Here is a 15198-nt window from a genome sequence, read left to right on the forward strand (position 1 = left end):
TGACTATAGCCGTGACCAGGGTTCGGGGTGCTGCGATCTCTCGCTTGTGTTCTCCCTACAGAGGATGCTTGTCACTCCGCAGCAAAGAATTGACATGCTTGCAGCCCGGAAAGCCACACCGCAGGTCAGTTTTTGCTGCAGACTGCACATGGAATTTCTAGAAATCCTATCCAATGTGTTTGTACTGTACAACACAGCATTTTGAACACAGCAAAAACACACTGCATCAAAAACGCTGCAAACACTGATTGTGGGCACGTACCCTAAGGTGTGCAGATCCATAAAACTTGCGTTTTAGGCCATCTGATTACTTACTGGTTACTAATGGTAATGGACTAGAGCTGAGAGGACCTGTTGAAGTTTGGTTAGATGGGCTCAGTTGGACTTGAGATAAAGTTCTGTTCTAGACCTGGATTTGACCTGAACCCCATTGGAAGTCACTGACTGGGCAGTTCGGGTCTCCACCCACATACAGCCAGTCATAAACCGATCACTTATGGGGAAGGGAGGGGTTTAGTCATTTTTTTTGTACACATTACATCTGATAACGCCGATTTTCCCCCCAGTGAGAGCCATTCAAACATTGCAATAGGCTCACACGGGGCCAAGCACCAAGCATACCCAAGCACAACGATGATCATTTGAGTTGTTGGCATACGTAAATCACCCAAACTCCAAACTCAAACACTGATTTTATAAAGTTTGTGTTCGGTACAAACACCAAATTTTACTGTTCATCTCTAGTAAGGACTACAATTACCATGAGAAAGGGCTTAGATAGTCCAAAGTGCGTAAGAAAATTCCTCCTTTTCATTTTTTATGGATGCGTATCCTGATGTCTTTTTTTAGAATATGCTATTAAATTATTAAAAACTATATTTTTGTGTCCCCTTCATAAGCGTCCAGCTGAAGTCTGTAGATCCCCAGCATTCTCCAATACTTCTTTGGCAGCGGTGAGCTGATCTTAGTGTTATTCTTACAGAAGCAGTGGTATAGAGTAAATACAAGACCCATTGCACAAACAAATTGGGTCCCTATCATAATACTGGGTTTTACAACCCAGAACCAGAACAGAAGGATCTGGTGTTTGCTTCCCATTCCTCAACTTTAGGCCAATTCCACAAACGTATGCTTCCTAATAGTGAAATTCTCTGAAGAGGAGACTGTTGAACAGGTTTTACTCAGTAACCAAAAGCAAAGGATATGGAACTAATCACAGCTGGTACCCCCCTCTGTCTGAGGCAGCTGCATGATCCACCTTTACGATGTGTCCCAGGGCAAATAGATGAACACCAATGTATAGAAATTACAGTGATATATGTTAAACAGCACAAGCTTTAAGTAAAGCCTGCTTTACACGTTACGATTAAGCATACGATATCGTATGCGATCGTAACCGCCCCCAACGTATGTGCGGCATGTTCAATTTGCTGAACGTGTTGCACAAACGATTATTTGCTGTCCCATGTACTTACCCTTCCATACGACCTTGATGTGGGCAGTGAACGTCCATTTCCTGGAGTGGGAGGGACGTTCGGCATCACATCGACGTCACGCGGCAGCCGGCCAATAGAAGCGGAGGGGCAGAGATGAGCAGGACGTAAACATCCCGCCCACCTCCTTCCTTCCGCATTGCCGGCAGAAGCCACGGGACACAGGTAAGATCTGTTCATCGTTCCCGGGATGTCACACACTGCGATGTGTGGTACCTCGGGAACATTGAACAACCTCATGTTCAATTTTTAGCAACTGAACGACGTGCATGCGTTGAACGTTTTAACGTTCAATCGCAATTGCACGTAGCTGTCACACGCTACAATATAACTTACAATGCCGGATGTGTGTCACTTACGACGTGACCCCGCCGACACATCGTAAGATATATTGTAGCGTGTAAAGCCCGCTGAAGGTATAAGCTAACCAGATATCCACTGGACTAAAAGATTCAATAACACAGATTTCTCCAAAATTAAATGTCACTGAAATATTTAAACTGCTGCTTAAATAGAAGATGAATGCGTACACAGCGACAAAGCCAGCCTGCTGCCTTACAGGCCCATAAATCAACCTCCTCTTGACAGACTTCTTAAAATAAATATTACTGTATAATTATAATGGAAATACATACCGACGGCTTCAGATAATCCATAGACTTTCTGGTTATAAGCATCTGTCTTATCCCAAATGAAGGTGTATGAAAGATTAGGAGAGGCTGGAAACCATTTCTGGAAAAGTCTTCCAACTACCGCCACCATGAGATGAACTTTCATCAGATTGAAGGGTATTACGGAGTGGGTCATTGTAATTTTTAAAACCGATTTATATCCTGCTGCTCTTGAACTTAAATAAGAGAGTTTTAAATCCGTCCCCGGGATAGTTGTTTCTTCGTGAAGCACCTGATATAAAAGAGATAAAATATCTGATATTAAACTATAGTTTAGCAATATACGTATGTGATACCATATTGAACAAATTTTATTTAGATATGTGCTCTCTACCTTTGGGGTTCCAATGCCATGTACAATAAAATACTATGTATACAAAAACAAAGTTCTCAACCGTAAAGGAAGAAAGTTCTGGCTATGGTTTATGCTTACGAGAGAGGAGTGTGTAAGCTCATGAGTGACCAGCCAAGATGTGAGCCATAGCTGGGAGAGAGACATGCCAGGGTCTCTCTCTGAATGGAGTGACCTAGGAGTCAGCTGAGCAAAACAGTCTTTGGTCCTAGAGAAGAAAAGGACCATTTCATGGTGGACAATCTACCAGTGTGTGGGAGCTGCTGCCATACTGACCTTGTGTGGGTGGTTATATACCTGCTGGAGTATTGCAAGCGTACCTGCCTGAGTATTGCAAGCGTACCTGCCTGAGTATTGGACGCATAGCTGCTGAAGTATTAACCTACCCTATGTACTGTACTGTCCTGCTGTATTTAGTTTTGTGCTGGAGCACAGCTGCTTTATGAAACATGACGGATTTCACTGTACCGGGCAGATGGCAGACCGGCATATGGTGGTTACACCAGATAGGGTGGCACGGTTGCTCAGTGGTTAGCACTGTAGTCTTGGAACGCTGGGGTCCTGGGTTCAAATCCCACCAAGGACAACATCTACAAGGAGTTTGTATGTTCTTCCCGTGTTTGTGTGGGTTTCCTCCCATGCTCCAAAGACACACAGATAGGGAAATTAGATTGTGAGCCCCAATGGGGACAGTGTTGCCAATATCTGTATAATTAATGGCACTAAATCTATATATAAAGTATACCACAATGCATCATATTCTACTTTTTATATAAACGGGAGAAGACCCTTGAACTGTTATTATGTTCTGGAACAGATTTAGAATATCAACATAATTAAGGCATGTGTCTGCCTTGGCTGATTCTTTGTTCAGCAGCCATTTTTTCTGACAAGTTCAATACTGAGGAACATACTACCGTGACTCATCACTGTAAATTACGCCAAATGATTTTAGCTAACTGAACAACTTATCTCCCCTATAAAGCTGTCGGTTTTGATGATGTTCCCATGTATTTGATATATGTGTTCGTTATATTATCAAACTAGGCTGGGTTACATATTGCTTTCTTTTCTTCATGTAGAGGATACATAAAAGGCTCCCACACATTGCTCACTGTTATCGCTTCTCTGTTGCAAAAGGTTTGGCTTTTCCAAATGGGAAACTGACAGACATTTTAACTACAGTTTGATGATTGAAGGTTCTGTGCAGTCATTAGTCATGGAGATTTCAGACTTTTACGTACTCAGATCTGGCAACTAAAGCAATCACCTTTATTTCACTTCGAGCCGCAATGACAGGATTACAATCTATAATAAGATTCCTACACAAAGAAGACTAGCATTTATAGTTGCTAAGCCACCAAGCACCGCTCGCTTGATATCCGTAGCCAAGTGCACAAAATAAGAATTGGGAGGGTTCCCATGGGAGAGCTTTCAAACATTCCTTTTTATTGGAATATTTTGGCAGGAAGAGTGTGCTTTCCTATGTCATTCGCACATTTTATTACCTAGTGTTTTCATTTGTCAGGTTTTCATCTCACTGTCGGATCTTAAATAAAACAGCTGCCTGTAATCTGACGATTTCCCCTACAGTTGTGTTGTAAAAATCCAGATACATATATAAATATAGTGACGGCCTCCGATTCTGCTACTATCCTTTTGCTTTAGTGGAAAAGAGAAAATTAAAGCTGATAGGAGGTGGATTGGGCAGGTTTAGATAAAAATACAAAGGTGAATATCAAATATCACTATGACAATGACTTGAAGAAAATGATTACTAAATAGAATTTACTGGAGAATAACAACAGGCTTCAAAGAGTCTCCTAAATTGGTCCAAAATTTTAGAGCTCATAGGTGCAGTGAGAAGGGGATGGGGGTTAGGCTGCTTTTACACATCCGGTTTTAGCAGTGCGGCTAAATCCGGCTCTAAAACCTTTGCAACGGATGTGGCGAAAAAAACGCATCCTTTGCATAAGTTTTTACATGCAGCCCGTCCGTTTTTTGCCGATTGCGGCACGCTACTGAGCATGTGCAGTGCAAAAAAACGCATGCGGCGGCCGGATGCGGTTTTTGCCGCATCCAGCGTCTATAGGCATGCATTGGACAAAGCGCCACATGAGCTAAATATGCCGCATCCGGCAAAAACCAGACCGAACGCAAGGCCATGCGGCACAATCCGGCACTAATGAAAGTCTATGTGGAAAAAACGCAACCGGCGGCAAAAAAAAAACGGTTGCATTTTTTCTGCAAAGAGCCGGATTGTGCCGCACAGCAAAAACCGGATGTGTGAAAGCAGCCTTACCTGTTGGATACAGTGTATTTTTACTCATCCATAGATGTAGGATTTTTGTAAATGTTCTGTCCTCCTGATCAGTTTAATAGAAAATGAAAAAAAGACTTGTTCACCTAGCAGTTACTACTGCAGTCAGTGGGTCTCTTGAGGCTTAAGTCCAAACCCTAGGGCCATTGACTATAATGGTGCATACGGATTCCCAGTGTGCTCTATCATGCGTCATTTTTGGACGTGTACTCCTACTGGAGGCGGGCAGCAAGACATAGTCGACCACATCTTGCTGCCCGCCTCAACTAATGATACACAACAGATCACACTGTGACCCCGCTTGCATCATTATAGTCAATGGGCCCATCAGCGCATGTAGCCAATCCCATTTTGCAAACGTTATGTGAACCCAGCCTAAGCTATTTGCTTGGAGTGGTCATTATCATTCCCTTATATTTGGGGGGTCCAGGGATAGACAACAGTTGGGAAAAAATATCCAGTGTAGCAGGGGCCTTTACTATAGTGGCAATATCAGGGAACCAGGGAGTGTGCACAATAAAAAAAGGTATCTTTCTGGTGATTGGGTTAAAAATCCAGTACATAGCTTCTTTGGTTGAGTTGGGGGAGAGAATGGAAGCTTCCACTATTTCCATCAATGTCTTGAATTGTCTAGCTTGGCTAATTTGGAGCTGGTTGAAAACATGTCTTTAAAAATAAAAAGGTTCAGATTTTGGTTCTCGTCAGCACAATGAGGAATGGTAGAGAATATGATGCTTCATTTCACATACCAGGCACTAGGGCAGCACGGTGGCTCAGTGGTTAGCACTGCAGTCTTGCAGCGCTGAGGTCCTGGGTTCAAATCCCAACAAGGACAACATCTGCAAGGAGTTTGTATGTTCTCCCCGTGTTTGTGTGGGTTTCCTCTGGGTACTCCGGTTTCCTCCCACACTCCAAAGACATACAGATAGGGACTCTAGATTGTGAGCTCCAATGGGGACAGTGTGACCAATGTATGTAAAGCATTGTGGAATTAAAAGCGTTGTGGAATTAATAAAATTATTATTATTAGGTCCACAGGGACGGACTATAAAGTTTGATGTGCTGCGATGCACTGGCTTTGCCAGGAATAAAGATAATAAAGCTGGTTGCGACCAGTTTTGGACATAATCCACTGTTGGGGTGAAAATTCTTCTTTCGCCAACCACCTAACCCAGAAAATGGTAACCTTCCAAGCTAATTTTCCTAGAATTTTTACACTAAGCTTATAAGAGGTTTAGAGAGCAAGAATAGATGTCTGATCCATATCTTTTCCCATGTTCCAACCAATTATATCCATAAATGTCAATGTTCTCCTGAATTGCAAGGTTCCCTGGCAGGTGACTGGTAAATAACCCTTTTTGTACTATCAATGTAAGTGTGCTCGCCTGATGCCTTTACAGGAAACAAGCAATATTTACTGTTATAGCACGATTACAATGCATAAGACTACATTACGGCCAAGTATAGCGAGCGTGATGGGAATCACAGTACCCAAAGGCCTACTCAGACAATACCACCCATTATGTGATTAGATGCTACTGGTCAGTAGCCAAGTCTTCTTTTACGTTCAGTGCTGGCAGTTCTTTAAACATGCTTTAACCCATAGTAATGAAACAACAATTAGCTTTAATCAATCAACCGAATACTACAGAAGGCTAAGTTGGCTGGTTGGGGTTGCACATTTCTACTTTTTTAATTCCCATTCCATACAGGGAAAAGGGGCATTAGTGCATGGCTATGGCTTGCGATGAGCTGGCACACAGTTTTACATCTCTGCAGTATCTTTCACTTTGTTGTATTTATGTTTTAAGAATCTTTGAAATAGAAGATTGAGTTTTTTATTTTTTCCTGTGATCTTTCTACAAAATGGAATAAAAGAATTTGCTCGCAGACAGGGTGCACTTTATGAACAGTCAAGCGTGCTGAGTGCGAGTATGTGTTCACGAGCGCTGGCTTATCATTGGCTGACATCAGTCACATGAGCAGGTTCAGTAATGAGAGCCGGATTTCACTTGTAAACTGTCCCGGTGTATGGCATAGAACTGTCACAGTTTGACTGCTTCTTTTGAAGACAGATCTTATGTCCTGAAAGCAATAACTATAGACGTGGGAATGAAAGCTATCTCAAGTCTGTGAAAACTCCAAACAGAAATTACAGCCTTTCAGATTGTTCTTTTACAGTATATTTAAAAGAGGTAAAGACAGTATAAGCAACAAAAAGGGGGAAAACTGAGAACATAGAGACGTATGATGAAAGTATTATTATGTACCGTGTGTAGTAATATAGCTATTTCATGTACACATGTGACAAAAAGTCTTTATAATCTACAATGCAAGGATTCTCTTCCATTAGTAAAGCTACATTAAAGGCTTGGACTAGCCCACGGGGATACTTTACTACTCCATATGTATGTGAGCTTAATTGTAGTTTTATTTGGTAGCTATGGAGCTGCATAGGCTATGTGATTTTTCTATCATGACCCCTTTAGCATATAAAAAAAGTCTTCACAGTCTTCTATACAGTTTACCTTATTGCTGTTATCGATAAAAAGCAGAAAGAATGTAATAAAAGATATACATGTATACTCAGGGGCGTACCACTAATAGAAGCAGACCACGTGGAAGCTATGAGGCCCCGGTACAGATGTTGGCATTGACCTCCCCCAGTTGGCATCACAGTTTTAACGGTATCTGCAATTTAGACGCCGATACAGTTGAAGACATTATTAGAAGACAGGGCTTCCTTTTGTATCATTCTTCCTGTGCATCTGAATTCTGACAGCTACATGCAGTGGGTGCAATGACGTCACTACATCATGACTGCTATATGGAGCTTCAGACCCAGGTGCTGCCGAGAACAGGGTGGCAGTGAAATGGGAAAAGGTGAATGGTTTTCTTTTATATCAATGAGTACATTATATGTGGATATGGTGGCATCACAGTGTACATATGGAGGTATCCTCCAAACACAGTATAACATTTTTGTTGGTTTTTAGGGGCCAAGACATGGTTATCGTAGTGGTTTAAAACACTAAGGCGATTGAATAAAGGTAAGATAACTTTGTACGTGTCACAATACATGTTCCTCGCTCTGTCTTTAAAAGCTGGGATAGACACCACTTTGTGACTTCGCCGCCAAATATTATTTCATTTTTTGAGAAGTAAGATGAAACCATTAGGAATTCTGCTATGGCTGCTATGGAACCCAATGATTCCTAGATATGCCCCTGTGTATACTGGGTGTGTGTGTATATATACAGGCATGGAGACAGAAAATCAGCCAATATTTGCCCTTTTTCATACTTCAAGGGAAGCAGTCACCATGAAAATGCAGTCCAATCCGCGGGCACCATGTTATAGAGCAGGGGAGCTCAGTAGATTGGTATATAGTTTTGTGAGAAAACATTCAGTATTTTAATAATTATTTGAACCTCTGCTCTTTCTGGGAGTTTGGGTTTGGGGGGGGGGGGGGTCCTATAAGTGACTGACAGACTCCTTTGTATAAGTGTGCACACAGAGACAGCTGTCAGTCAGACTGCCAACTGGACCCAAAATCCCAGGAAAAGAGGTTTAAAGGATTAAAACACAGATTATGCTATATCTTTTATCCCAAAACTATATATCAATCTACTCAGCTCCCCCTGCTCTATAGCATGATGGATACAGATTGGACTGCATTTTCATGGTGACAGGTTTTCTTTAAATTTAATGACAATTTCTAATCTATGGATTGGCTGACTGCTGTTATCACATTTTGTCACACGTTTATCTTGAAAAGGTATTCATACCCCGAGAACATTTCCACATTTTTTTTACATTACACCCAGATACTTAAATGTATTTTATTGGGATTTTAAGTGATATACCAACAATAAGTAGCAAGTATTTGTGAAGTGTAAAGGAAATTATACATGGTTTTCTAAATAATGTAAAAATATAAATTTGAAAACTGTGACGTGCATTTTTATTCAGCCCCCTGTAGTCTCTTACCCCTAAATAAAATCCTGAGTGACCAATTGCCTCCATGATAATGATAATAATAATATTTATTCATTTGTACAGCACTATTAATTCCACAGTGCTTTATATACATTGGCAACACTTTCAGCATTGGGGCTCACAATCCAAATTTCCTATCAGTATGTTTTTCGAGTGAGAAGAAACTGGAATACCAGGAGGAAACCCATGGAAACACAGGGAGAACATACAAACTCCTTGCAGATATTGTCCTTGGTGGGATTTGAACCCAGGACCCTAGCACTCCAAGACATCAGTGCTAACCACTGAGCCACCGTGCAACAAGTCACATAATTAGTAAACTGTGTCCACCTGTGTTTATTTTTTAGTATAAATACAGCTGTTCTGTGAATTCTTCAGAGGTTTGTTTTAAAACATTAAGGATCAAAGAGTATCATGAAAACCAAGGAACACAACAGACAGGTCAAGGATAAACATGTGGTGATGAGGAAAGCAGTGTTAGGTTACAAAACAAAATAGCCCAAGCTCTGAACATCTCAACGAGCACTGTTCAATCCATCATCCAAAAATGGAGGGAGTATGGCACAACTGCAAACCTACAAAAAAATGGCTGTACACCTAACTGACATCCCAAGCAAGGAGACTACTAATTAGGCAAGCAGCCAGGAGGCTCATGGTCACTCTGGCAGAACGGCAAAGCTCCACTGCTCAGATGGGAGAATCTATGCACAGGACAACTATTAGTAGTATACACCACAAATAAGGTCATTATGGAAGAGTGGCACGAAGGAAGCCATAAGAAGAAGAAGGTGTTTCAGTCAGATGAGACCAAAGTAGAAAGTTTTGGGCTAAATGTACAACACTATAAGTGGCAGAAAACTAGCACTGTACTTCACCCTTGAAACACAATTTCCACCCTTAAACATGGTGGTGACAGCATCATGCGTTGGGGTTACTTTTCTTCAGCGGGGACATGGGAGCTAGTCAGAGTTGATGGGAAGATAGATGAAGCTAATTACAGGGCAATCCTGAAGGAAAACCTGTTAGAGGCTGCAAAAGCCTTGAGACAGTGATGTAGGTTCAACTTCCAACAGGACAATGACCTTAAACATACTGCCAGAACTACAATGGGATGGTTTAGATCAGAGCATATTCATGTGTGTGAATGGCCTAGTAAAAGTCCGGGCCTAAATTCCATGGAGAATCTGTGGCAAGACTTGAAAATTGCTGTTCACAGACTGTCTCCATCCAATCTCACTGAGCTAGAGCTATTTTGCAAAGAGGAAAGAGCAAACATTTAAGCTGTTAGATGTGCAAAGCTACCGTAGTAGAAATATACCTCAAAAAGCTAGCAGTGGTAATTGCAGAGAAAAGTGGTCCTACAAAGTATTGGCTCAGCGGGCCTGAAAACAAATGCATGTCCCAATTATAAGATTTATATCTTTAAATCATGCATCATTTTCTTTGCACTTAACAAATATTTTCAACTTAGTGTTGGTATATCACATAAAATCCAAATAAAATACATTTAAGTTGTAACGTGAATAAATGTGGAAAAGGTCACGGTTTAGGATTATATTTTCTAGGAACGGTACATTCATTGCCTATATATATATATACACACACACACACACACACACATGTATATCTCTCCAAAGAATATCATAAGACAAAACTGGACAGTCCAAAAATTATAAATGGTAAAATCCTTTAAAATGTGCCAAAGGCAACTATTGGCTGATTATAGCCCTGTAGACTCCCTCTCTGACCCAGTCTGTCAATGTTAGTTTATTCATTAATTTTATAATTTTATTTTGTACAGTATGTAAGCACTTTTCTTATGTACAACACCATGGAATCAGTGTACTTTAAAAATAAATAATCACGCTTCCATATTTGTATAGCAAGACACGATCAATGGTGTTTGTGATGTGGAAAATTGAAATTCATTGCCCACTTGATAGAACAACTCTTAGCTTAGGACAACTTAGCTTTACTAATACTACTTAGGGTACATTACTATATATTAGGCTATCAGTGTTTCAACAGTGATCTTCACAACTTAAAAATAAATAACTAAATAACAAAGCTACTTCTATACATCACTATGCTTATCATGGACAACGCATGGATTGCATACTGATGCCAGCCGTGATTTTTACAAACCCATAGACTGTGTTGGTTACTTTCATCAGTGACGCAGGACAAAGATGGACAGGTCACCATGATTTTTTTGTGGGACACATCGTTCGCCAGGAAATGCGCACTTGTAATTGGCTCCATAGACTATAATGGGTATGAGTTATCTCCGTGAAAACCACAGATACAGATTCCACAAACCTTCTGGACCTAATACCTGAGAATCCAAGGATGGGAGTTTTCTATATGCTACCCAAGATTCATAAACCAGGTAACCCAGGGAGGCCGATCATCTCAGGGGTGGGAACGCTCACTGAAAAAATCTCTGGGTGGGTAGAAAATGTCCTTAAGCCACTGCTAAGGAAGACAGCCAGCTATACACAGGACACCACTGACCTTTTAAAAAAGCTATCTACAATAGGTCCCCTACCCGAGAGTACCATCTTAGCCACCATGGATGTGGAATCCTTATATTCTAACATCCCACATGAAGATGGACTAACCGCCTGCCAAATGTTTCTTGAAACTAATGGGATCCCTTCTGAGTCTGTATTAAGACTCACCAATTCATCCTCACACACAACTTTTTCTCTTTTGGCGAGGAGCAATATATACAACGCACAGGAACTGCTATGGGAAGCAAAATGGCACCACAGTATGCCAATCTTTTCATGGCTAAACTGGAAAATGACTTTTTAGCATCTGGCTCCCTCAAGCCATTGGCTTGTTTCCGTTACATAGATGATATCTTAATATTCTGGACCGAATCTGAGCAAGAGCTTCTAAAATTCCATGAAAAATTCAATGCATTTCATCCAACCATAAACTTGACATTGGACCACTCAAAAACAGAAATCAACTTCTTGGATACCACCATAAAAATTCAAAATGGCTCAATCCAGACATCAGTGTATCGGAAGACTATTGACCATCCCACATACCTCAGATGGGACAGTTTTCATCCCAAACACATTAAAAAGTCCATTGTCTACAGCCAGGCCCTCAGATATAATAGTATCTGTTCCAGGCCAGCAGACAGGGATGAACACTTAACCCATCTGAAAAAAACATTTTTAAACCAAGCCTACCACCCCACTTCCATTGATGATCAGATCATTAGAGCCACAAGGACCCCTAGAAGTGAACTGCTTCAATACAAACAAAAAGAGGAAAATAGTCGAGTACCTCTGGTGGTGACCTGCAACCCACAGCTTGAGGTACTGAGAAAAACGGCCAAGAAACTTCACCACATTCTACACAAGGATGACCGGTTAAAAACAATATTCAAAGATCCTCCATTGCTGTGCTACAGGCAACCTCCTAATTTAACCCCTTCACGACCTTGGACGGCTCTATCCGTCATGGAGCGTGTGAGGTTAAGCCCCGCCCCCTGCAGGTTGCGGCTATCGGCGCACATATCAGCTGTTTTTAACAGCTGACATGTGTGCCTGCATGTTCCGAGTGGAATCGCATTCCACCCGGAACATTTAACTCCTTACATCTCACTGCCAATGTCTGGCAATGAGATGTTTATGCGCGCGGCCATGATTTTTACTTACCGCCGCCCCCACCGGAAGTCACGTGCGTGATCACGTGACTTTCGGTGGTTGCCGTGGTAGCACAGGGTCATGTGATGACGCCTGTAGCTATCATGACTCACTTCCTCTCAATGCCGGAATACAGCCGGCATTGAAAGTAAAGCAAATTAAAGGGTTAAAAAATAAAAAATATACACATATTTGGTATCGCCGGGTTCAGAAATGCCCGATCTATCAAAATATAAAATCAACTAATCTGATCAGTAAACGGCGTAGCGGCAAAAAAATTCCAAACGCCAAAATTACGTTTTTTTGGTTGCCGCAAGTTTTGCGCAAAATTCAATAACAAGCGATCAAAACATAGCATCTGCGCAAAAATGGTACCATTAGAAACGTCAGCTCAAGACGCAAAAAATAAGCCATCACTGAGCCATAGATCCCAAAAAATGAGAACGTTACGGGTTTTGTAAAATGGCGCAAAACGTGCGCCACTTTTTTTGGACAAGCTTGCGAATTTTTTTTAATCCCTTAAATACAAGTAAACCTATACATGTTTGGTGTCTACAAACTCGCACAGACCTGAGACATCCCACTGACACATGAGTTTTACCATATAGTGAACATGGTGAATAAAATATCCCAAAAACTATTGTACGATCACACTTTTTTGCAATTTTTCCGCACTTGGAATTTTTTTGCCGTTTTCCAGTACACTATATGGTAAAACTTATGGTTTCATTTAAAAGTACAACTTGTCCCGCACAAAACAAGCCCTCATATGGCAAGATTGACAGAAAAATAAAAAGTTACGGCTCTCGGAAGAAGGGGAGCAAAAAACAAAAATACAAAAACGTAAAGTGCCCGGGATCTGAAGGGGTAAAGGAGCATCATGATCCGAAGCTCAATACCCTCAGACACACCAAGAGGAACTTATCCTTGCAATGTAAAGAGCTGCAAAACCTGTGCTCATGTAGAGACCAAAGACCGAATACAGATCCCTAACACACACAAGGACTATAAGATTCCTGGGACATTCACATGTTCCTCTTCCAACGTGGTGTACCTAATCCTGTGCACTATATGTCCTATTGGGGGTCTCTATGTTGGAAAAACAGGACAGAGACTAAGAGCAAGAATGAGATCTCACCGCAACACAATAACAGACAAAAAAATTAATTTACCTGGGGCCAAACATTTCTATGCTCCAGGACACAACATAAACCACATGAAAGTTGTCATATTAAAAGGCAACTTCAGATCACAGAGCCATCGCAGGGTCTGGGAATACAAATTCATCACAATGTTTAACTCTGTGGACACAGGACTCAACCTGTCAGGAGGATTTATGACCGATTACAAAATCTGAGGAGTCTGCTCCAGAGACTGAGGGCACCAGGCCTCTGATCCTACATGGATATTGGGACAATAAAACTCTCACACCACTAACCAAAGCTAATTAAGGATTCACTTTCTAAGCTCAGTGTGTTTGTTTATTTAAATGTCCTTTTACTATGCCATTCCTCTGCCATGTTTTGTGTATAAATTTGTGTTTCTTCAGATATTTTGTCATACCATGCCTGAGGAAGAGACCTGAGATGTCTCGAAAGCTTGCTTTATAACATCTTCATATTTTAGGTATCACAACTGCATAATTTTAATTTTGTTTCTCTCACTGAGAGCAATCAACCACAGATAAAACACATATGTGAAATATGGATGTCTGAATGAGGCCTTAAGGTGTAAATCCAAAACAAAGTAGCTTCATTTAGGCCAGGAGTCGGCAACCTATAACTCACGAGCCAGATGTGGCTCTTTTGATGGCTGCATCTGGCTCGCAAATCTTTAATAAAAAAATACCATATTTTCCGGTTTGTAAGACACCCTTTTTCCCCCACAAAACTGGGGGAAAAATGGGGGTGCGTCTTACAAACCATATATGGCTTACCGGGGCGGCAGTGGTGGCGCAAGGTCGGCAATACTGTGGGCTTGTGGGGTATCATGGCAGTGAGCCTACAGTAGCTGGCGGACTGCGAGCTGCTTTGAATTTCCCGCAGTTAACGAGATTGACTTCAAGAAAATGGCTGCGGAGGCAGCGCGTGCACAGGTAGGACTCAGCGGCCATTTTCTTGAAGTCCGTCACGTCAAGTATTGCCCACCCTCTTCTGAGCCACTCCACCAGCGCCACTCCCCTCTGGTGAGCATGGCTCTCACAGAATTACATTTTAAAATATGTGGGGTTCATGGCTCTCTCAGCCAAAAAGGTTCCTGATCCCTGCTTTAGGCTGTTAATTCTGAAGCAGCTTCTAATACACATTTTTATTTTAAATAAAATAATTCCTTTTAATAGTTCTACGAAGCAAGTTACTTGTGATACGTGTTCTCCATACTAATATAACATGTGGCACTATTGCATAAAACAAGGCACTGCTGTTATGTTATCTGCTGATTAAAAAAGATAATTAGCATATAACAGTAATGCAATTATCTTCAGCGATGACAGCAGCTACCAATTGTTATATTGGTGTGTGCTACAACTGTAACTATGTTTTACCTGCACTGACAGTTATGGATTGTATTAGGAAACAGTTTAACAAAGAATCATATGAGACAAATGAAGCCCCCGCGCTTTTATATGTTATGGGAGTGACAGCGCTATTCTCCAAATCTACAAGTTAGACTTCAAATCTGCGATATTTCCTAACTACAA

At 41.3% G+C, this 15198-nt stretch overlaps 1 protein-coding gene across 20 annotated transcripts in view; it reads right to left on the reverse strand.

Moving 5' to 3' along the window:
• Positions 1-15198, reverse strand: part of TENM3 (teneurin transmembrane protein 3) — a 1857795-nt gene that overhangs the window by 160345 nt on the left and 1682252 nt on the right. For all 20 annotated transcript variants that reach the window (XM_075347175.1, XM_075347169.1, XM_075347170.1 and 17 more), the window contains one exon: positions 2129-2396. In XM_075347175.1, coding sequence (XP_075203290.1) covers positions 2129-2396 — 268 coding nt within the window. The remainder of the gene's footprint in view (positions 1-2128; positions 2397-15198) is intronic.

Source organism: Anomaloglossus baeobatrachus, chromosome 1 (assembly GCF_048569485.1).
Source record: "Anomaloglossus baeobatrachus isolate aAnoBae1 chromosome 1, aAnoBae1.hap1, whole genome shotgun sequence".
Taxonomy (NCBI): Eukaryota; Metazoa; Chordata; class Amphibia; order Anura; family Aromobatidae; genus Anomaloglossus; species Anomaloglossus baeobatrachus.